The sequence below is a fragment of the Dendrobates tinctorius genome, unplaced genomic scaffold, assembly GCF_039654945.1.
Source record: "Dendrobates tinctorius isolate UK_male_01 unplaced genomic scaffold, ASM3965494v1 ptg000032l, whole genome shotgun sequence".
Taxonomy (NCBI): Eukaryota; Metazoa; Chordata; class Amphibia; order Anura; family Dendrobatidae; genus Dendrobates; species Dendrobates tinctorius.
The window spans coordinates 26,219,540-26,243,844 of record NW_027361700.1 but is presented as its reverse complement, the minus strand read 5'-3'; the positions used below and the strand labels follow the sequence as shown (position 1 = coordinate 26,243,844).

Genomic DNA, 24,305 nt, shown 5'->3' with positions numbered 1-24,305 from the left:
GAAGGTGAACCTTCAGCCAAGTCTGAGGTCCAGAGCACTCTGGAAGAGGTTTTCATCCAGGATATCTCTGTACTTGGCCGCATTCATGTTTCCTTCAATTGCAACCAGTTGTCCTGTCCCTGCAGCTGAAAAACACCCCCATATCATGATGCTGCCATCATCATGTTTCACTGTTGGGATTGTATTGGGCAGGTGATGAGCAGTGCCTGGTTTTCACCACACATACTGCTTAGAATTATCATCAAAAAGTTCTATCTTTGTCTCATCAGACCAGAAAATCTTATTTCTCATAGTCTGAGAGTCCTTTATGTGTTTTTTAGCTAATTCTATGCAGGTTTTCATATGTCTTGCACTGAGGAGAGGCTTACGTCAGGCCACTCTGCCATAAAGGCCTGTCTGGTGGAGGGCTGCAGTGATAGTTGACTTTGTGGAACTTTCTCCCATCTCCCTACTGCATCCATGGAGCTCAGCCACAGTGATTTTGGGGTTCTTCCTTACCTCTCTCACCAAGGCACTTCTCCCACGATTGTTCAGATTGGCTGGACAGCCATTTCTAGGAAGACTTCTGTTGGTCCCAAACTTCTTCCATGTAAGGATTATGGAGGCCACTGTGCTCTTAGGAGCCTTGAGTACTGTAGAAATTCTTTTGTATCTTTGGCCAGATCTGTGCCTTGCCACATTTCTGTCTCTCTCATTTGGTGTGACATGCACTGTGAGTTGTGAGGTCTTATACACCTCTGGCAAAAATTAAGAGATCACTTCCAAATATTCAGTTTGTCTGATTTTTCTCTTTATAGGTATATTTTTGAGTAATATGTAAATTGTTTTTTTGTCTACAAACTTCTGACAAAATGTCTCCAAATTTCCAAGCAATAAATTTTGTTTTTTTTTCTGAAAAGGAGAATGGGTCACAAGTAAAAAAAAACAGTGCTTTCAGACCTCAAATAATGCAAAGAAAACAAGTTCATAATCATTTAGAAACAACAATACTAATGTTTTACCTCAGGAAGAGTTCAGAAATCAATATTTTGTGGAATAACCATGAATAACCAGCTTTCATGCATCTTGGCATGTTTTCCACCTATCTTTCACACTGCTTCTGGCGCAAAAATTTAAGCAGTTCTTCTTTGTTTGATGACTTGTGGCTATCCATCATCCTCTTGATTACATTTCAGAGGTTTTCAATAGGGTTCAGGTCTGGAGAATGGGCTGCCCATGACAGGGTTTTGATGTGGTGATCTCTTAATTTTTGCCAGAGCTGTATAGACAGGTGTGTGCCTTTCCAAATCAAGTCCTCTATCATTTTAATTAAACACAGTTGGACTCCAATGAAGGAGTAGAACCATCTCAAGAAGGATCACAAGGAAATGGACAGCATGTGACTTAAATATGAGTGTGTGAACAAAGGATCTGAATACTTATGACCATGTGATATTTCAGTTTTTCTTTTTTAATAAATTTGCAAAAAATTCTACATTTCTGCTTTTTTTCAGTCAAGATGGGGTGCAGACTGTACATTAATGAGAAAAAAAATGAACTTTTTTGAATTTACCAAATGGCTGCAATGAAACAAGAGTGAAAAATTTAAAGGGCTCTGAATACTTTCCGTATCCACTGCAGCAAGGCAGCTTTGCTATTTCGGACCCTTGGAGAGCTTACCAATCACATTGGGAGCTGTAATATCACATCGGCATTAGTGCCCTGACTGGCGTATGGGGCCCGGTCAGCAGAAGGGGCCCACATTGGGCTCCAGTGGCAGGATTCTGCCGATACAGTAACTGAACTCTGCATCCGAGACACAGGGTTCAGTTACTCTATTGCCGGGCGGGCCCAAGCCCGCATGGCAATAGTTAAAGCTGCCAGCCAATCGGAGGCTGGCAGCTGACATCAGCACGCACGTCGCCAGCATCTGACGTCATTGTCATTCGCCGGCGAGTGCGGACTTTCAGCCTGGAGGGAAACATCGCTCGCCACAGGAGCACAGCAAGGTAAGAGGAAAGGGTTTTTTTTAATTTTTTTTATTTTTATCGAAAGCAGCAATCCGACAGGATGGAGACAAGTGTCCATCCTGCCGGGGGCAGAATGGAGACAGTGGGATGGTTAGAGACACAGGGGGCAGGATTGGAGACACAGGGGGCAGAATGGAGACACAGGGGGCATGATTGGAGACACAGGGGGCAGAATTGGAGACACAGGGGACAGGAATGGAGACACAAGGGGCAGAATGGAGACACAGGGGGCATGACTGGAGGCACAGTGGGAAGAATGGAGACACGGGGCAGGATTGGATGCACAGGGGGAAGAATTAAAGATATGGGGGCATGATTGGAAATACAGGGGCCAGAATGGAGACACAGGGGGCATGATTGGAGACACAGGTGGTATGATTGGAGACACAGGGGGAAGAATGGAGACACAGGGGGCATGATTGGAGACACAGGGGGCAGGATTAGAGACATGGTGGTATGATGAAAGATATGGGGGCAGGATTGGAGATATCGGGGAAGGATTGGAGACACGGGGGCAGGATTAGAGAAATGGTGGCAGGATGAAAGATATGAGGGGCAGGATTAGAGACACAGGGGGCAGGATTGGAGATACAGGCCAGGATGAAAGATATGGGGGCAGGATTGGAGACATGGTGGCAGGATGAAAGATATGGGGGCAGGATTGGCGACACGGTAGCAGGTTTGGAGACACGGGGCAGGATTGGAGACACAGGGGGCAGATTTGGAGACACAGGGGACATGATTGGAGACACAGGAGGCAGAATAGAGACACAGGGGGCATGATTGGAGACACAGGGGACAGGATTGGAGACACAGGGGGCAGGATTGGAGACACACGGGGAAGACTGGAGACATAGAGGGCATGATTGGAGACACAGGGGGCAGAATTGGAGACAAAGGGGGCAGGATTGGAGACATGGGGCAGGACTGGAGGCATGGTGGAAGGATGATAGCTATGGGGGCAGGATTGGAGACATGGTGGCAGGATGAAAGATATGGGGGCAGGATTGGAGATATGGAGGCAGGATTAGAGACATGAGGGCAGGATTGGAGACACAGGGGGCAGGATGGGAGACATGGTGGCAGGATGAAAAATTTGGGGGCAGGATTGGAGACACGGGACAGGATGAAAGATATGGGGGCAGGATTGGAGACATGGTGGCAGTATGAAAGATATGGGGCAGGAGGAGACATGGGGCAGGAGGAGACATGGGGCAGTATTGGAGACATGGGGCAGGAGGAGACATGGGGCAGTATTGGAGACACAGGGGGCAGGATTGGAGACACAGGGGGCAGGATTGGAGACATGGTGTGGAATGGAGACAAATGGGGCAGGAATAAGGGACAGAATGGAGACAGATGGGGCAGCATGGAGACAGATGGGGAAGGATCATGGGGCAGGATGGAGACAGATAGGGCAGGTACACGGGACAGGATCATGGGACAGATGGGGCAGGATCATGGGACAGATGGGGCAGGATAATGGGACAGTTATGGCAGGATCATGGGACAGATGGGGCAGAATGGGGAGATCATATGGGGCAGAATGGATACTCATGAGGGCAGGATGGGAGAACATATGGCTGGAGCCAGGACTGAGATACACGGGGGGGGCAGGATGGGGGATATTATTACCATAGGGGCTAATAAAGGGATTTTATTACTGCAGTGATGTATTTATTTAATTTTTTGAGTACACTGTTTTAAATGGGAGCAGTCCTGTTCTGTGCAGAGTGATACTATGTTGCCTTTTTTTCTTCATTTGGTGTAGTGTAGAAGTTGGGAAAAAAGTAAGTAATGTGTTCTTGCAAGCTGTGCTCTAGATAACTGTGTTATTTACTGCAGAGACGAGCCCTGGCTGGAAGAAGTGATGTTGATCTGTGCTAGATGAAGATGAAAGACTTCACCTAGAGGCATCACTGTTGAGTCAGTGTGTTACCTATACACTGATATTATACACTGTATACTATATACAGCAGTCCTGGGTATAATTTCACCAGTGATCACTTTATTAGCTTTACATTATACACTATATACAGAGCTCCTGTGTACAATGTCACCAGTGATCACTGTATTACCTTTACACTGACACTGCATACTAAGTACAGCTCTCCTGTGTATAATGGAACATATGGTGATATTAGTATTGTGTTTTTTTTATTACTGAGCAGTATTGTAGTATTCAGTCACAAAGTGGTGGCATTTGTTCCTGGTATGTGGTATTATTGGTCACCATGTGGTGGTAATATGTGGTCTGGTCATGGTGTGGCGGTATTTGTCCCTTGTATGTGATATTATTTGGTCACCATAGTTTTAATATGTGGTCTGGTCATGGTGTGGTGGTATTTGTTCTTTGTATGTGGTATTATAGGTCACTATGTGGTGGTAATATGGTGTCTGGTCATGGTATGGTGGTATTTGTCCCTTGTGTGTGATATTATTGGTCATTTTAAAAATTTTAAAATATACCTAAATTGTATTGCATATTTTAACAAATGTTTTATAGGTTAGAGTATGGCCCAGCCAAAAGAGTTTACAGTGTCGCTGTGGTGGCTTAAAAAATCTTTTGGCCAAAACAAAGGCTACTGGTTATATGTGTGATCTGGTGATGGGAACTGTTAATGTGTGATTAGTGAGAAGTGGAGTTTTTCCAAGAGAGAAAGGTGGGCCTGTGGACAGTTCGAGGGGTGGAGGAGGCGCTGGGGTGGAGCCTGGGCCGAGTCAAGGGGGCCCTGAAAATTTTGCCAGTATGAGGCCCCGAAATTCCTATTGGCAGCCCTGCACATCAGTCACCCAGATTTCCGACACATCATATATAACTAAGGATGATGAACAGGCTTTTTAACAATTTGCCAGAAAAAGATGACTGAAGGATCTGAGCTATATCAGAAGTAGATGTGATTAGTGCTTTGTGGGTTTATTTCTGCGGCGTATACATAGCCTGATTTTATTCACTTTTCACATCAGCATTGTGGGATACAGGAACTATTCACATCGATGTTCTGATCCGGTAGTAACACAAGTTACTTCTCGTTACTTTGTGATCTGGTGAAGCTTCATGTCGCTTAGTCTCCTGCTGGGAGACAACTTGCTGCTGTAGAATCCTTCCACCCACTGCTTTGTTTGCAGAGAACATGCAGTGTTTTTCCCTGAAACTGGACAGAACATTCATAGAACTAAGGGTTAAAAGGGTATTCCTGGTCTGTAAAATTATATTAAATATATCAAACATACTAAAACTAAAAATACTAAACATACCATACATATGTTTCTTCTCCAGATTTCCCACACTCTCTCTCATTTGCTGACATTGCACTGAGATTTGTAGTAAAGGGTCAAGCAACCCTGGGGAGAAAGGAAAGAGGCAACTTTAGCCGGGGACCATTTCTGGTTCCATGACAGCTAGTGAAACTAAAAAAATGAATGGATTATCACATTCCCTTGAAGAGTAATCGTCGTTGTAATTTTTGTCTCATGAATCTGTAGTACATATGAAAATAAGAAACTTTCTAATATATATTATCAGAGAACTCCGCTTCTTTCTCCTCCTGGATTGATCTTTCACTCTAAATTCAGGGTTAAAATCTGTACAATCTGTATTCAGTAAAGACAGATTTTCCCATTTCTGAGATAACAGTTTGTGCTTTTAAATTTCTATGCAGGAGGGAGGAGCTAGAGGGCGGCACAGACATTCTGAAGCTGGTTCCATAGAACTCTATGAGCACCAACTGCCATCTCCGATCTTAGTAATCGGAAAGTCTGTCCTCACTGAAGACAGATTTTAACTGTGAATTGAGAATTTTGAGAATGAATAATCCAGGAGGGAAGAGAAGCTGATTTCTCTAATAAGATATATCACAAATTTTCTCATTTTCATGTGTACTAGAATAAAATAATGGTTACTGGTTAACATTTTACTCAGGCACAGGGTCATCTACATGGCAGGCTATGCCCGATTCTTTAGCTGAGTAACAATTATTGATCCCTTAGCACTCTGACTCTATTTTCACTGTAACTTACAAGAATCCCCATGAGCTGTCTGGTTTAGCACACACATGATATGAATGCACTAACTTACAAAAACAAGCTCTGCCAATCAGAAATGACTGTACTGATGACGACGCTGATAAATTAGGTCTACATGACTTGACGAGACTCATGATATACGAATCATAGTAAGAGATGGCAACCAACAAGTAGCATTCTATATGTGTTATCCTGAACTAATAGATGCTAAGCAATGCCTAAGTCTCTACCAATATACTTTGCCACCCTATAAAAGACACATGGATCATTAAATTATGCTATCACATGTTTATTATACCTATATAAGAGTAATATGGCCACCACCTTAGCACAGAATTGTTCTTTTTTTCCTATGTGCAAAGTTGAGCTAAAGAGGCTAGTGTTAGGCGGGAAAACATCCTCAGGAAGCAGAGGCTTGTTAAAGGGAATCTTTCACCAGGAATTTGCTATCCCATTTGAAAGCAGCATAATTTTGGGGTAGAGACCCTGATTCCAGCAATATGTCACTTACTGGGCTGCTTGCTGTCATTTTGATACTATCACTGTTTTCTCTGCTGTAAATCTGCCAGTTCTGTGAAAGCTGAGCTCTGTATAATTCCGCCCACACCACTGATTGGCAGCTTTCTACCTATGTACAGTGTACGCAGAAAGCTGTCAATCAGAGTTGGGGGTGGGGTTACACAGAGCACATGAATATGGATGATTAGCAGGTTTGCTAGTCCTCTAGTGATAATCTCCTGCTAAAAAAACATAGATTTTATAAAAACTACACTAAGCAGCCCTGTAAGCGTCACATCGCTGGAATCAGTGTCTCTGCCTCTACTTTATGCTGTTCTCATGTTAAGTGACAAAAACCTGGTGGTAGATTCCCTTTAAGTGATGTGTCAGGACCAGAGCACTTAACCCCTTCCTGACATGAGACGTACTATCCCGTCCACGGTACCCGGGCCCGTATGACCGGGGACGGGATAGTACGTCTACCGCGATCAGCGGCGCCCACGTGGTGAGCGCCGCTGATCGCGGCCGGGTGTCAGCTGATTATCACAGCTGACACCCGGCACTATGTGTCAGGGGCGGTCACGGACCGCCCCCGACACATTAACCCCTTGCACACCGCGATCAAACGCGATCGCGGTGTACCGGGAGTTAAAGGGAAGCATCGGCAGGGAGGGGGCTCCCTCCGTGCTTCCCTGAGCCCCCCACGGCAGCGCAATGTGCAGCGCTGCTGCGGGGGACTCCTATCCTCCAGGCCCCCGAATCCAAGATGGCGACGGGGGCCTTCGGGGGCCTGGGGAAGCTGGCTTCCTCAGTGCCTGCAAAGCGCAGGCATGAGGAAGCCTTGTGCACTGCCTGTGACAGATTGCTGATCTGTCACAGTGATCTGTGATGTGACAGATCAGCGATCTGTCACAGGACACTGATGTCCCACCTGGGACTATGTAATAAAGTAAAAAAAAATTTAAAAAAAAGTGTAAAAATAAATTAAAAAAAATCGCCAAATAAATTAGTAAAAAAAAAAAAAAATATTCCCCAATAAATTCATTTTTTTAAAATAATAAAAAAAAAAAACAATAAATGTACACATATTAGGTATCGCCGCGTCCGTAACGACCTGCCCTATAAAACTGTCCCATTAGTTAACCCCTTTAGCGAACCCCTTAAAAAATAAAAATAAAAAACGAAGCAAAAAATAATGATTTATTATCATACCGCCAAACAAAAAGTGCAATAACGCGAGATCAAAAAGACGCATATAAATATCCATGGTACCGCTGAAAACGTCATCTTGTCCCGCAAAAAACAAGCTGCCACACAGCATCATCAGCAAAAAAATAAAAAAGTTATAACTCGCAGAATAAAGCGATGCAAAAATAATTATTTTTTATATAAAATAGTTTTCATTGCATAAAACCGACAAAAACATAAAAAAATGACCTAAATGAGGTATCGCTGTAACCGTACTGACCCGAAGAATAAAAGCGCTTTATCAATTTTACCGCACGCGGAACGGTGTAAACGCACCCCCCCCAAAAGAAATTCATGAAACGCTGGTTTTTGTTCATTCTGCGTCCCAAAAATCGGAATAAAAAGCGATCAAAAAATTTCACGTGCCCGAAAATGGTACCAATAAAAACGTCAACTCGTCCCGCAAAAAATAAGACCTCACATGACTCGGTGGGTCAAAATACGGAAAAATTATAGCTCTCAATATGTGGTGATGCAAAAACTATTTTTACAATAAAAAGCGTCTTTTAGCGTGCGACAGCCGCCAAACATAAAAACCGCCATAAATAGTAAATCAAACCCCCCGTTATCACCCCTTTAGTTAGGGAAAAATAATAAAATAAAAAAAATGTATTTATTTCCATTTTTCCATTAGGGTTAGGGCTAGGGTTAGGGCTAGGGGTGTGTTGGGGTAGGGTTAGGGCTAGGGTTAGGGTTAGGGCTAGGGCTAGGGCTAGGGTTAGGGCTAGGGCTAGGGTTAGGGCTAGGGTTAGGGCTAGGGTTAGGGGCGTGTTGGGGTTCGGGTTGGAGTTAGAATTGGGGGTTTCCACTGTTTGGGCACATCAGGGGCTCTCCAAATGCAACATGGCGTCTGATCTCAATTCCAGCCAATTCTGAGTTGAAAAAGTCAAATGGTGCTCCTTCCCTTCCAAGCTCTGCTATGCGCCCAAACAGTGTTTTACCCCCTCATGTAGGGTATCAGCCTACTCAGGACAAATTGCAAAACAATTTTTGGGGTCCAATTTCTCCTGTTACCCTTAGGAAAATAAAAAATTGGGGGCAAAAATATCATTTTTGTGGAAAAAAAATGATTTTTTTATTTTCACGTCCGAGTGTTATAAACTTCTGTGAAGCACTTGGGGGTTCAAAGTGCTCACCACACATCTAGATAAGTTCCGTGGGGGGTCTAGTGTCCAAAATGGGGTCACTTGTGGGGAGTTTCAATAGTTTAGGTACATCAGGGGCTCTCCAAACGCACATGACAACCGCAGACCATTCCATCAAAGTCTGCGTTCCAAAACGTCACTGCTTCCCTTCCGAGCCCCGACGTGTGTCCATACAGTAGTTTTCTCCCACATATGGGGTGTCAGCGTACTCAGGACAAATTGGACAACAACTTTTGGGGTCCAATTTCTCCTGGTACCCTTGGGAAAATAAAAAAAATGGTGACTAAAAGATCATGTTTGTGGAAAAAATACGAATTTTTTATTTTCACGCCCGGGCGTTGTAAACTTCTGTGAAGCACTGGGGGGGTCAAAGTGCTCACCACACATCTAGATAAGTTCCTTGGGGGGTCTAGTTTACAAAATGGTGTCATTTGTGGGGGGTTTCCACTGTTTAGGTACATTAGGGGCTCTCCAAAGGCAACATGACACCCGCAGACCATTCCATCAAAGTCTGCATTCCAAAACGTCACTACTTCCCTTCCGAGCCCTGACGTGTGCCCATACAGTAGTTTTCTCCCACATATGGGGTAGCAGCGTACTCAGGACAAATTGGAAAACAACTTTTGGGGTCCAATTTCTCCTGGTACCCTTGGGAAAATAAAAAAAATGGTGACTAAAAGATCATGTTTGTGGAAAAAATACGAATTTTTTATTTTCACGCCCGGGCGTTGTAAACTTCTGTGAAGCACTGGGGGGGTCAAAGTGCTCACCACACATCTAGATAAGTTCCTTGGGGGGTCTAGTTTACAAAATGGTGTCATTTGTGGGGGGTTTCCACTGTTTAGGTACATTAGGGGCTCTCCAAAGGCAACATGACACCCGCAGACCATTCCATCAAAGTCTGCATTCCAAAACGTCACTACTTCCCTTCCGAGCCCTGACGTGTGCCCATACAGTAGTTTTCTCCCACATATGGGGTAGCAGCGTACTCAGGACAAATTGGAAAACAACTTTTGGGGTCCAATTTCTCCTGGTACCCTTGGGAAAATAAAAAAATGGTGACTAAAAGATCATGTTTGTGGAAAAAATACGAATTTTTTATTTTCACGCCCGGGCGTTGTAAACTTCTGTGAAGCACTGGGGGGGTCAAAGTGCTCACCACACATCTAGATAAGTTCCTTGGGGGGTCTAGTTTACAAAATGGTGTCATTTGTGGGGGGTTTCCACTGTTTAGGTACATTAGGGGCTCTCCAAAGGCAATATCACACCCGCAGACCATTCCATCAAAGTCTGCATTCCAAAACGTCACTACTTCCCTTCCGAGCCCCGACGTGTGCCCATACAGTAGTTTTCTCCCACATATGGGGTAGCAGCGTACTCAGGACAAATTGGAAAACAACTTTTGGGGTCCAATTTCTCCTGGTACCCTTGGGAAAATAAAAAAATGGTGACTAAAAGATCATGTTTGTGGAAAAAATACGAATTTTTTATTTTCACGCCCGGGCGTTGTAAACTTCTGTGAAGCACTGGGGGGGTCAAAGTGCTCATCACACATCTAGATAAGTTCCATGGGGGGTCTAGTTTCCAAAATGGTGTCATTTGTGGGGGGTTCCACTGTTTTGGTACATCAGGAGTTTTCCAAACGCGACATGGTGTCCGATCTCAATTCCAGCCAAAAACGTCAAATGGCGCTGCTTCCCTTCCGAGCTCTGCCATGCCCCCAAATAGTGGTTTACCCCCACATGTGGGGTATCAGCGTACTCAGGACAAATTGCACAATAACTTTTAGGGTCCTGTTACCCTTGGAAAAATAAGAATTGAGGGTGAAAAGATCATTTTTGTGGAAAAAATATGATTTTTTAATTGTATGGCTTTATGTTATAAACTTCTGTGAAGCCCATGGGGGTTCAAAGTTCTCACCACACATCTAGATAAGTTCCTTAGGGTGTCTAGTTTCCAAAATGGTGTCATTTGTGGGGGGTTTCCACTGTTTTGGTACATCAGGGGTTTTCCAAACGCGACATGGTGTCCGATCTCAATTCCAGCCAAAAACGTCAAATGGCGCTGCTTCCCTTCCGAGCTCTGCCATGCCCCCAAATAGTGGTTTACCCCCACATGTGGGGTATCAGCGTACTCAGGACAAATTGCACAATAACTTTTAGGGTCCTGTTACCCTTGGAAAAATAAGAATTGAGGGTGAAAAGATCATTTTTGTTTAAAAAATATGATTTTTTAATTGTATGGCTTTATGTTATAAACTTCTGTGAAGCCCATGGGGGTTCAAAGTTCTCACCACACATCTAGATAAGTTCCTTAGGGGGTCTAGTTTCCAAAATGGTGTCATTTGTGGGGGGTTTCCACTGTTTTGGTACATCAGGGGTTTTCCAAACGCGACATGGTGTCCGATCTCAATTCCAGCCAAAAACGTCAAATGGCGCTGCTTCCCTTCCGAGCTCTGCCATGCGCCCAAATAGTGGTTTACCCCCACATGTGGGGTATCAGCGTACTCAGGACAAATTGCACAATAACTTTTAGGGTCCTGTTACCCTTGGGAAAATAAAAATTGGGGTGAAAAGATCATTTTTGTGGAAAAAATATGATTTTTTAATTGTACCGCTGTACGTTATAAACTTCTGTAAAGCCCTTGTGGGTTCAAAGTTCTCACCACATATCTAGATAAGTTCCTTGGGGGGTCTAGTTTCCAAAATGGGGTCACTCGTAGGGGGTTTCCACTGTTTAGGTACATCAGGGACTCTCCAAACGTGACATGGCGTCCAATCTGAATTCCAGCCAATTTTGCATTGAAAAAGTCAAACGGCGCTCCTTCCATTCTGAGCTCTGCCATGCGCCGAAACAGTCGTTCCCCCCCACATATCAGGTATCTGCGTACTCAGGACAAATTGCACAATAACTTTTGCAGTTCAATTTCTCCTGTTACCCTTGGTAAAATAAAAAAAATTGAACCTGAAGTATTTTTTTTATGAAAAAAAGTTAGATGTTCATTTTTTTTTAAATATTCAAAAAAATTCCTGTGACGCACCTAAAGGGTTAATAAACTTCTTGAATGTGGTTTTGAGCACCTTAAGGGGTGCAGTTTTTAGAATGGTGTCACTTTTGTGTATTTTCTATCATATAGACCCCTCAAAGTGGCTTCAGATGTGATGTGGTCCTAAAAATAAAATGGTGTTGTAAAAATGAGAAATCGCTGGTCAACTTTTAACCCTTATAACTTCCTAACAAAAAAAAATTTTGGTTCCAAAATTGTGCTGATGTAAAGTAAACATGTGGGAAATGTTAGTTATCAAGTTTTTTGTGTGCCTTATCTCTGTGATTTAAGGGCATAAAAATTCAAAGTTGGAAAATTGCGAAATTTTCAAAATTTTCGCCAAATTTCCGTTTTTCTCACAAATAAACGCAAGTTATTTGAATGAAATTTTACCACTAACATGAAGTACAATATGTCACGAGAAAACAATGTCAGAATCACCGGGATCCATGGAAGCGTTCGAGAGTTATGACCTCATAAAGGTACAGTGGTCAGAATTGTAAAAATTGGCCCGGTCATGAACGTGCAAACCACCCTTGGGGGTGAAGGGGTTAATACCTTATTTGGATATAAATGAATATGCAAAATTACTTGGTAAAGCAGAAACAAACAGAAAATATAATGATGTTGATGGATTTGTATGTCAAAGACATGCAAGGTCATGTATGTAGTTTGGGGGTAGATCTTACTGACAGATTCCCTTTAAATATGATTTACCATGGTGGTGCTGCTGTTTGCCTTTAAGTCCATTATCTGTCTAGAGAGATTTTGCCAAAATGGTACAAATTAGTGCCCCCCAGACCATTCCTTATAGTATTAATCTGGCCATATCCATCAGGTGCTCGGCCAACCCACCCAAATAACATAAGATAATATCTACAAGAATGGAAAGGTTTTATAAAAATATTTGTGTTCTCATTTTCAGACTTTCTACTTGTGGTTCTCGTCCTGGCCGCCCTGCAGGTAAGAGTACTGTAGACTAGTCATGGGAAGCAGGTTATGTGTGACCACAGTCTCTTGTATGGAGGCGCCTCACCACATTGATTAGTTACTGCGGCACTGTCTTCACGAACCCCTCCTTACCGACAACTGCTTTTTACTTTCTACCTATTCCTTTTAACCACAACTTCTTCATAGCGTTTTTTTTTCTTGACTTGCTATCTTAGCTCCTTCTGTCAAAAGAGCTCAACATCAAAGGCAGAATCCAGAATAAAGCTTCACCCACACAGCGCTCATGTGCTGACATTTTCTGTATGAGTCTAGCAGTACCTGGGACTACGCCCATGAGATATATACCCTTCTAACCACACAGGGGCTATGTATTCCCTTGCCTAAAACTAGCATTATCTTCTGAACCACTTAACCCCCTCACTCTAATCTAACACAACAATTCCACTGAGAAATTCTTTGAAAGTCAAGTCAAAAATTTGCTTTATTTTGTTAATACTCTTATCATCTGTGACAAGAAGCCCCCCCTGAAAGTGACCAGATTTCCCTCCATCCTCACTCAACTCCGTGCACTGATGACCTGTACCATTGTTCATCCCGATTATCTTGTTTCATAGCTAAGATGTCACAACTACAGTGTAGACTGACACACAGAACAGTGGGAGCATACTCAACAATGCAGACTTGTATGATTCTCAAGTTGAAGGCCTCGTAGACATTATAAAGGGTAACGTAAAGGGAATCTGTCACCCATATTTAGTGATATCATGTAAAGATATCACCCAATTGCGCGTCCCATAGGGATTCTATTAGGGCTTTTGACTCCCCCAACCCCGCACCTTTGAGGCATAAATACCTTTTTTATCTTGATGGGGATGTATACAAATTGCCGCGGTCCGGTCTGATTGGGCGTGGCTTAGTCGCCTTCCCCCCCTCCTCAGCTTGCCCAACTGTGGGCGAAGCATATAATCGCTACTGCACATGCGCCGGTATTTTCCAGCGTGGTCTATGCCCCGGAAGTGTGTCCTGCATGTAAAGACTTCCAGGGCATAGACTGCGCTGGAAAATACCGGCGCTTGCGCAGTAGCGATTATATGCTTCGCCCACAGTTGGGCAAAGCATACTGCGTAGGCGCCGGAGGCTTTACAATGCACAAGCGCGGAAACCAACGTTATCTGTGATATTCACAGATGAAGATTACGTGCAACAAGCCAAGGAGGGGGGGGAGAGAAGCCACGCTCATCGGACCGGAACGCGGCGATTTGTATACATCCCCAACAAGATAAAAAAGGTATTTATGCCTCAAAGGTGCGGGGTCGGGGGAGTCAAAAGCCCTAATAGAATCCTTATGGGACGCGAAATTGGGTGATATCTTTACATGATACCACTAAATATGGGTGACAGATTCCCTTTAACTTTAAGTTCAAGTTTAAAGAAACTATTCCTTAAAGAGTTTCTGTAAGGCCAGGGTCACACTTGCGAGAAACTCGCACGAGTCTCGCGTCTCAATACCCGGCACTTCTGCCAGCACTCGGGACCGGAGTGTGCGGCTGAATGTATTTCTATGCAGCTGAGCGCTCCTGTCCGAGTGCCGGCGGCAGTGCCGGGTATTGAGACGCAAGACTCGTGCAAGTTTTTCGCAAGTGTGACCCCAGCCTAACACTGTCACCTGAAAACATGCTATTAACTTGCAGCTAAGGGGTTAATCTGTAAGTTAGTAGCGTTGTGATCCTGCTCGTAGCCCACTCCCAGGAAGAAATTAACTTACCGTAATTCCCCCCAGCAGCATTCTGGTTTTCAGTCATGGGGGCGGTGCCGAAACGAGTTCAGTCATTGCTTTGAACCCCTTTTCCTCCACCCATTAAAAAAAAACAAGCATATATTTGGCATTGTTGAGTTCGTAAAAGTTCAATCTATCATAATATAAAATAAATTAATCCAATCCAAAACAGAATGCCAGAAATGCATTTTTTGGCAGCTGCAACAGCTGAAAAAAATGTAATAACATGCGATCAAAACATTGTATATATCCAAAAATGATATTGATAAAAACATTGACCCGGTATGTAAAAAAACAAGAACTCACACAGCCACATAGCCCATAAATTAAATGCTATGGATCTCGGAAACAGGAGACAAGCAAAATTATTATTTTTTTAAAATGTTTATTTCTTTTGCAAATTTCGGAATAAATAAATAAATGGTATCTATGTAATTGTACTGACCTGAAGAATCATATTGCCAGGTCAGTTTTACCGTAAAATCAATGCCTCATAAATAATAAAAACATTGGTTTTGCTAATTTGCCACACTTTTAATTTTTTCCTTCTTTCCAATACATGATATGATAAAATGGATGGTGTTGTTCAAAAGTACAATTCATCCTGCAAAACACAAGCCCTCCACATGGCTTTATCGATGGAAAAATGAAAAATTAGGACACTTGGAATAAGAGAAGGAAAAACCGAAAGCGCAAAACTGAAAAATCGCCCGGTCCCTAAGTGGTTAATTGCTCAGAAACACCAACACATACACAGCTGTTAATAGAGAGCATTTACTAGCAAGACCACCATTAGCATCACTGTCTCACCAGGAATAATAGGGGTAGGGAGTTCTCTGTACTAGGATGTGTGACAATCCTGTGATCTCGGCAGTCTTGTGATCTTATGCAATCCGTAATACGACGGTAGACAATAATTACACTCTCGAAATGTTGAAATATATTGTTCTGCTTTAAAATGAAGGAAAGTATTAAAAAATAAAAAAAAATTCCCAACCACCATGCAAAACACTAAGAGACACACAGAGACTAGACTGTTCATTGACTGTTTATTAGGTCATTAACCCTTCTCCTTCTGGGCCATTTTTCCATCTTTTCCATAACTTACTTATTTTTTCTTCATACGAGGGCATGTTTTTTAGAACAAATTGTCATTTTCAGAGCTTTGTTTTCTCATATGCTGAGGCCCATGACTCAGGATAATTAATATGATATTTTAAAATAATAATACAACAGAGCCATCAGCATGTCACATTCTAATATCATATTAAAGAGGACGTGTCACTTGCCATGAATACAATTTTTTTTTTTACCTGGTGTAAATGCTGCTCTTCTCCTAAATCTGGTGTGGTTTTTCTTTTGTCCCTGCTCCTCTCCGCTCCTGAGATAAGATCCCTCTATCTAGTCTTTCTTGGTCCTCATATCTTCTCTGTGGATGTCTCCTTGAGGACCACTCTCATTTGGCTGACAAGACTAGATTTATGTGTGGTGTGGGCCGGGATTGGGGGTTGGTCCACTGCTTACCACGTCTGGACGACACAGACACCAGGCGAAGCAAGGACAAGACAGAGGCAGTGTTGTAACAGTTCCAGATTTTATTTGTCGTCCTCCTGAAGACCACAACCACGCACCGCAGCCTCTTTACAGTTCTCCGTCTCCAGGCCCGGGTACCTGCACCTTTCCACCAGTCGAAGTAACGTCCCTCGTGGATCTTTCGCTGGGGCTGTCCTCGACCAATCTACCACCAGCGCTTCACCTGCCCGAGGTCGTCGTCCAATCGTTACCCCCGGGGCCTCGTCTGTCCTGCAGTCCGTCGGGTCAGGGCCACCCTCCTGACTGTCTCTTTCCTGTCAGTCCCCTAGTCGAGCTCTTCGCTGTTCTCCGTCTTCTGCTGAGCTCCTCCCGGGACTAACCTCCCTGGAACCCCAACCAGTCCTATTTATCCCCTCTCTCACCGGGAATTCCCCTCCTGCGTTCCTATCTCCCCGCCCCCATGACTAAGCATTTCTCAAGTCCTAAGCTGCTGTTGAGTCCTGAACTACTCCCCCCTGCCATCTTGTGGTCATTTCTAGGTACTGCACTCTCTTGTCTATCTTTCCCAGCTATCACCCTGCTGTACTTGTCAATCTCCGTCCATAGTGCACCAACCATTCCCTCCTACTTCCAGTCAAGTCTGTCCTTCAAGTCACCTACCCCACATATGCACAGGTAAGAGGGGCCCATATCTCAGGAATAGAGAAGTGCAGGAACAAAAAGCAAAAAATGCCAAATTCAAGAGAACAGCGGCATTTACCCTAAGTAGAAAAATACATATTTATGGAAAGTGATAGATCCTCTTTAAATAATACATTTGTAATATAATTCAACTTGTACAATATTACTTATTAATGTTACAGGTAGACTCAGCCAAAGCAGACCTTGAGTCCAATAACTCCCCAAACAGCAGCATCAGCCCCTTCACTCCTGTGAGTATGGACTAACTTTCTACTGAGCTTGGGTCGGGCTTCTGCTCATACACAGCAGCCAATCTGATCAAACTGAGTTGCAGTGTAAAGCATGAGGGGGTGGATTTAAAAATTACTTAGACAGTGTTATAAGGCTTACTCACCTTCCAGTACCTCTGTGGTTCTAGCGTAGGTGACACTAGAGGTCTGTGCTCGCTCTGGAAGCGGTCTACCCATTTAAAATTCAACAGGACCGCTGCAAACTGTGATTGGCTGCAGCAGTCAGGTGACTGCAAGAATGCGTTATTAAAGGGGTTGTCCAGTCCAAATAGAAAAGTGTTCAGTCACTCTGTATAACTGCAGACTTATGAATCCCCCCAGCGCACTCACTGTGTGCTGTGGGGATTCGCCGTTTTCTGACCCAGGACCCGATGACATGTATGAGTTATACATACTCCTGGCCAGGGCCTGTCTACTAGGCATGGCCATGATCTATACACTTGTATTAAGAGAGGCCAAGCCCTGTCTAGTAACAATGCCGTCCGGTGGGCGTGGCCGAACAGAGGGCGTGGCCGAACAGAGGGCGCAGCCTCACTCCATACAAATGTATGGAAGCGAGACCACGTCCACTCTCCGGTACTATGTATAACTCATACATACCCTCCTCCGTTCCCCACTCAGAAGCTGGTGACTCTCTGCAGCACACAGTGTGCGCACTGGCTGGATTCATCAGTCTGCAGCAGCGATGGACTGGGAGTAAAATTCAGCTCTGGCATTTGAAAGCAGATAGACCCATGTTGTTCCTCCCCCTGATGCTCCATTTCAACTGCACCTTGAGGACGCTGATACTACTAACAGCATAGCAGACAATGCCGCCCACAACTGGACCAGCCCGTCTGGCATTTGCCAGAATTGCCAGATGGTCAGTCCAGCCCTGGTTTTCAGTCACACAGCGTGACTGCAGACTTATTGATTTGGACCAGACAACCCCATTAAAGAAACATCTGTTGACTTTTGAACAGGGCAGACAGTCTCCAGATTGGTCTACACTGGATCTGCAATTGACAGGCGAATTTGCCTCCATTTATTGTTTGAACGCCATCCATGTCTTAAAATAAAAATATTTCACTTTATTGATTTCAGAACAGGGACAGATAAAAGTTGGTGGAGGCCCTGGGGAAAAAGTCCCTTTATAATCTCCCCTCTTTTAGACTACCGAGCTTGTACAATGATAGCACCTAGCCGAGATGCAGCAGGTAATTTTACAAATTGAATTGTGAATCTGTGGCTTCCTCGGCTTCCACTCCAGGTGAGGCAGGATGTGGCTTAGAGAAGCTCAGAGAATAGAAAATGTGCAAATGTTCATTTATGTGCTGCAGATTACCATCATCATGCAATCATGCGTGTCTGACAGGAGATGTCAGATTTATAGACTGCCAGGACAGATTTCCGCAGCCCAGGCTTCAGATGCTCTATGTGAATGCCATAAATAAGGCTACTTCTTACAAAACAGGACCTGTCATTTGCCATAAATATGTATTCATTTTACCAAATGTATGCGCCACTGTCCTTCTGAATGTGGAGTTGTTTTTCTTTTGTTCCCCACCTCTCCTTCCCTCTATATAAATTTAGTCTATTTTTCCAAATGAGGGTGGCCCCAAACTCCATGCCCAGTTGGCTAAAAGGAAGAGTAAGAGTTAAGCTACTGCTAATTTAAAGGGGGTTTTCCCACAAACAAAAGTTTGTTTTTATCAGTAGAAATGTGAATAATAATAATTTCCACAATAAGTTCCACAATTGGATGTGTTTAAATAAAATGACCTGTGCTGAGATAATCTTATAAATGTGCCCCTGCTGTGCTGTGTAATGGCTGTGTATGTGTGCAGGAACATGGTCTGATCATACCACAGCTCTTAGGAGGGGGGGGGATTGCACAGGCATTACAGAATGGGATTGCAAAAGATTTTTTTTTTTAAATAAAACATTGGTTAAAAACAAGCAGAGAAATGGTTTATCTCACAGAATAAATCAACTTCGATCCCATGCTGTACTATCTATATATTCTCCCCCCCCAGTAGCTGTGGTATGATCAGACCATGTCCCTGTACGGTCAGACACAGCCATTACACAGTACACAGCAGGGGCACATTTATAAGATTATCTCAGCACAGGAACAATTTTTTTAAACACATCCAATTGTGGAACTAATTGTCCCAAAATCTATTGATTAAAATTAACTTTTATTCGTGGGAAAAAGCCTTTAAGGGAATGTTTCCTGTGAACCAGTCTGAGCCTGTATTCAGCTGTTTTGGGGCCCAGAGCTTTGAAAATAACATCTAACGTTTGCAATTTCTCAGGTTAGTGATGGGATTGAAAATTCCACCGACATGACCACTGAAGAAGACTATTTGACGCTGATTATGGATGATTATCAAGAGCAATGTAGAAAGGGTGACGTTCGAGACTTCAGTTCCATCTTCCTGCCGTCAATGTACTTCCTTATCTGCATCGTCGGATTATCTGGAAATGGCATGGTCCTGCTAAGATACTTGTACTTCAAGAGACTCAAAACAGGCACAGACTACTACATGCTGAACTTAGCAATTGCAGATATAGTTTTCCTCTTCACCCTTCCTTTCTGGGCAGTGAGCATTAGTTATCGTTGGGTTTTTGGTATCGGGATGTGTAAGGTCATCTACTCTCTGTACAAAATGAGCTTCATCAGTGGGATGTTCCTGCTCATGAGTGTAAGTATTGAAAGATACTTTGCAATAGTCCAAGCACCTTCTGCTCACCGTCACAGATCCAAGACGGTACTCATTAGCAAGCTCTCCAGTGTTTGCATCTGGGTTATGGCCTTCACCTTATCCATACCTGAGTTGATCAATAGTACCGTCATGATCATGTATGGCAAGGAAACTTGCACCATATTGCCAGCAGATTTAAAGAGTTTCAATGCAATGCTGACAATCATCCAGATGGTCTTGGGATTTCTTCTACCCTTTCTCATCATGTCCTTTTGTTATAGTATGATTATCAGAACACTGCTGCGAGCACGTAATTTTGAGAAGTACAAAGCTATCAAGGTCATCATTGCCATCGTCATTGCATTTGTGGTCTTCCAGTTGCCATACAACAGTGTCTTGTTGGTGAAGAACTTTTACAACAGCAGTGATTGCACCGTGAGCAAAAAACTGGACATAGCTGATGATGTAACCTATAGCCTGGCATGCTTGCGTTGTTGCCTTAACCCTTTTCTCTATGCTATAATTGGAATCAAGTTCAGGAATGACATGTGTAAATTCTTCAAGGATTTGGGCTGCCTAAGTCAAGAGAAGTTTTCCAAATGGTCTACAAGCAAACCTAGCAAGAGAAGCTCTTTTGCAATGGAGACAGAGACAACCACCACCTATTCTCCTTGATATTCCTATTTAATTTAAATATATATATATATATATATATATATATACATTGATAATTCTTTGGGACGACCACTTAAGAGTAAACCCCAAAAAATGGTCTTCTAGAGTGATGGCTTGCTCAAGGAAGAGTCCTACTATACAAAAGGAACTGAAGTCTCAAGTCTGTCTCAGAAAAAAAATCAAGCCAGGTTGTAGGCAGTAATCTCAAACAGTTGGTCTTCGGAGAGGTTTCATTAGATGTTTTTCATAAATGGAGAAAAATATACACCGACACAACCATAGATGTACTATATTTCCTTGAATTTTGCTCTTCAAACTGACATTAAACTTTTTTTTTTTACTTTTTTCTTCAGCAAAATGAATCATCGCTATAAAACTCAGAAATAGAACAGTTGACATTTGTCATATTTTCATCTCATCGGTGCCCGAATGACTGGTTATAACTCAACAAAAAACTGTTTATCACAAGATAAATTTCCCGGTAACCTCCAATATTGTATTGACATTACTCAGTTCTAACTAAAGAGACACATCTGTAGGATGCACCTCCAGAATAGTAAAGACTGCTATAAATCATCATCTGGAATTAAGTCAGACACACTCAATAATTTTGTCTGATAATCACTAGTCAACCATCCAGGACTTTCCCAAAAATGTCATCTTTTGCCAAGTGTCATCGCCTATATATGTCCATGTTGAAAGACTGTAATGGCCAATATGGACTTAAATGTGTATGACTGCCTTGGTGTAGTGATTGTTCGTTAAGGCTTGGTTTAATCTACTTCTATCTAATGTGTATGGCCCCCTTTAGGGCTGATTCAGACATCAGTTTTTCTTGAATGATTGGTAGCCATGTTTTTCATGAATAGCACTCGTACCTACGATAGTCTGTGGAGATGTTCACATGTCCAAGTGTAGGTTCAAACTCCCCAAGGCAAATCTATGAGTCTGAAGAAAAATTGAACAGTACTCAGATGCTGTCCATTTTTCACGGACTGTTTGGGAAGTTTGAGAAGCCTCCATTAGTTTTTTATTTCATCTGGAAAAACTGATGAAACTCTAATGGTAAAAACTGAGACACTGACCAAACTCTGATGAACTCTCAAAAGAGACTTGATGAAACGCAACGCAAACCATTTTTAATGTAATGTGGGAACATAGCTCAAAGATTTGTTGACCACTCTTAAGGAACCATATACATTACATAAAAGTCAGTCGAACCTGCCAATTTCGGCTGGATCAGTCGACTATTTTGTATATATATATATGGGGACCTGCCGGCTGTCCTCTGACAAATTATCCTGATTGACATAAGGTTCGGGCAGCTGGTATTCAACTGTCTGATCTTTCTATTGGAAGAGGAGATGTGCCTCTGCCAGATGGTTCTGGCAGTGTCTTTCTCTTCCAGAACACAGAAACGCTCAATCAAGCCTCTTTCGTAGTCAGGAAAGATAGCCACTGGGCAAATGATCATTCAGCCAGGCGCTATCTAATGTGTATGCGGGCTTTACACATGACAAAAGAAAGGCAAACCAAAAATCTAGAGAGTAGTATTTATTTAAACAGAGAGAGATATGATAATTATGGAGTTAAATTTATCACCACCTATAGTCAGGAATGTTACAAAATAATCCCTCCCTATTGTATATACCTAGCTACTCTTCTATGCTCAGGGCGCCAATTGACCACTAGAAGGTGAGGACTGTAGGTATAATGGCATCACCAAGATCGTACAGGAAATTGCATTATACTTGGTCACAAACTAAGGGTTCATTTACACGTCCGGGCAAATTGGCCCGAGCACGGACTGCAGACCATTGACTGGCCATGGCTCTCCCAAACCGAGCGTGACAGCTTCATAAATTTCTATGAGGCTATGGCACGTGGGTTGTGAGAGCCGCTGCCAGTCTGTGCATTGCGTATCGATTTGCATGGACGTCTGCATGAATTCTAAATGATGTAGCTTATGCAAGTACACCAAGGAGACAACAACAGCTACATTGTTTTGTACTAAAACTATACTATACATCATTCATCGATTGTAGTCCTACCCATAGTATAGGTTGTATAATGCGGCAAATGTCAGATCCCGTATTTTTGATGCACAATAACAACACTGAAAAATCACGTTGGTGAACATATGAGGGATATACTAAACCCAGGAGATCCTGATATGTACACACATCAACCCCACCCACAACTCTGATTGGCCTCTTTCTGTGCACACTGTGAATAGGCAGAAAACAGCCAATCAGTGGTGGGGGAGGGGTTATACAGAGCTTATGAATATGGAAGACTACATTGCAGCAGGTTTACTAGTTCTCTAGTGATAAACTTCTGCTGCTCAATTAAAATTGTGAATTGTGTGTTTATCAAACCCACAGCAAGCAGCTCAGTAAGTGACACATTGCTGAAATCAGGGTCTCTGCCACTATATCATGCTGCTCTGCTCTCAGATTAGGTGGCAAAAACCTAGTGACAAATTCTCTTAACATCCTCATATATGTCTGATGAGTTCAGGTCAAGAGATCCATGGTTGAGTAATATGCATGAGTGAATCCAACCTTAGACAATTTACAACATTGTAACAGTATCATGACATTATTCACAATGTGTTAACATAAAACATATGTGAATCCGGCACGTAAGAGGGTGTCAGATACTTGTATATGCGGAATATCTGTGCAGCTTTGATATATTGTGATATTTGTAAAACTGCCACATTGTTGCAATCCTGTTCCAATCTGCAGTACTATTATTTAGCAATAATAATCTATATCCTTGTGCTTTGGTAAAAGATGCTTTAGGAATAACTGATAGATCACAATATATATATTACGTAGACTAAGAGTCAACGGTGCCGCCTGCAATATAACTTGGTGCAGGTGACTGATTACATCGCATACATCTTCTGGATTCTTTTTAGATATACAGAACCCACCAAAAATACACTGACAAATTCTAGGAAAGCTACAGAACCTAAACTGTATGACATGAGTTGTGCATACAGAGATTAGTATATAGCAGTCATATATGTGTATTGTAAATATGTGTTTTTGTATTTTGGAGGGGAATGAGGTTCTTGTAATAAATGGTTTTTCTTTCACATTGCATTGGTTACGTCCTTTTTCTTTCTCTTTCTAGGTGCTACATATGACGTAGGTGATCTCCTTTTAATATACTGTATGTGTGTTCTTAGTTCTGAACCTCTTTGATCCATTATAATCCAGTGTATATATTACATATAGTATAATGCACCCCATGCTGTAAGTAAAAATTATATTTTCTCATTTAAATCATTCCCATAAAAGGCATATACCCATATTATTATAATGACACAGGAATCTAATGATTTTAAGGGGTAGTCTGAACATAGTTAATTGATGACCAATCTGCATGATAACAAGCGCTCTCACTGATCAGCTGTTTTTGGCTCTGGCAAACACTTAGAACAGAGCTGCTGAGTGCGGCTCCGTTCAATGTGTAGTGGCTGCTGCTGGTCGTTGCTGGCTGCTGCATAACAGCTTCTATCAGGAGGGACATATGAGGTCAGCCTCTCTCAGAGCAACAGCCACTTTTAACTATATTGGCAAAATCAGCATGCTCGGGTCAATATTGACTTTTGGAATTGCCATTTCCAATGTGTGGCACTAGAGTTTAAGTTCCCTTCCTCTCTGAAGACGCAGTTTGGCATTACATGGCTTATAAGCCTCCTTACACTGGGATGCCAGGCATGTCC

At 42.8% G+C, this 24,305-nt stretch overlaps 1 protein-coding gene across 2 annotated transcripts in view; it reads left to right on the top strand.

Moving 5' to 3' along the window:
* Window positions 1–23,672, top strand: part of CCR7 (C-C motif chemokine receptor 7) — a 31,479-nt gene extending 7,807 nt beyond the window's left edge. Inside the window, exons 2-4 of one of the 2 annotated variants that reach the window (XM_073572642.1) lie at window positions 12,898–12,935; window positions 17,097–17,165; window positions 19,502–23,672. In XM_073572642.1, coding sequence (XP_073428743.1) covers window positions 12,898–12,935; window positions 17,097–17,165; window positions 19,502–20,566 — 1,172 coding nt within the window. In that variant the 3' untranslated portion in view covers window positions 20,567–23,672. The remainder of the gene's footprint in view (window positions 1–12,897; window positions 12,936–17,096; window positions 17,166–19,501) is intronic. The other variant, XM_073572643.1, reaches the window with a different exon arrangement.
* Window positions 23,673–24,305: the final 633 nt, after the last annotated feature.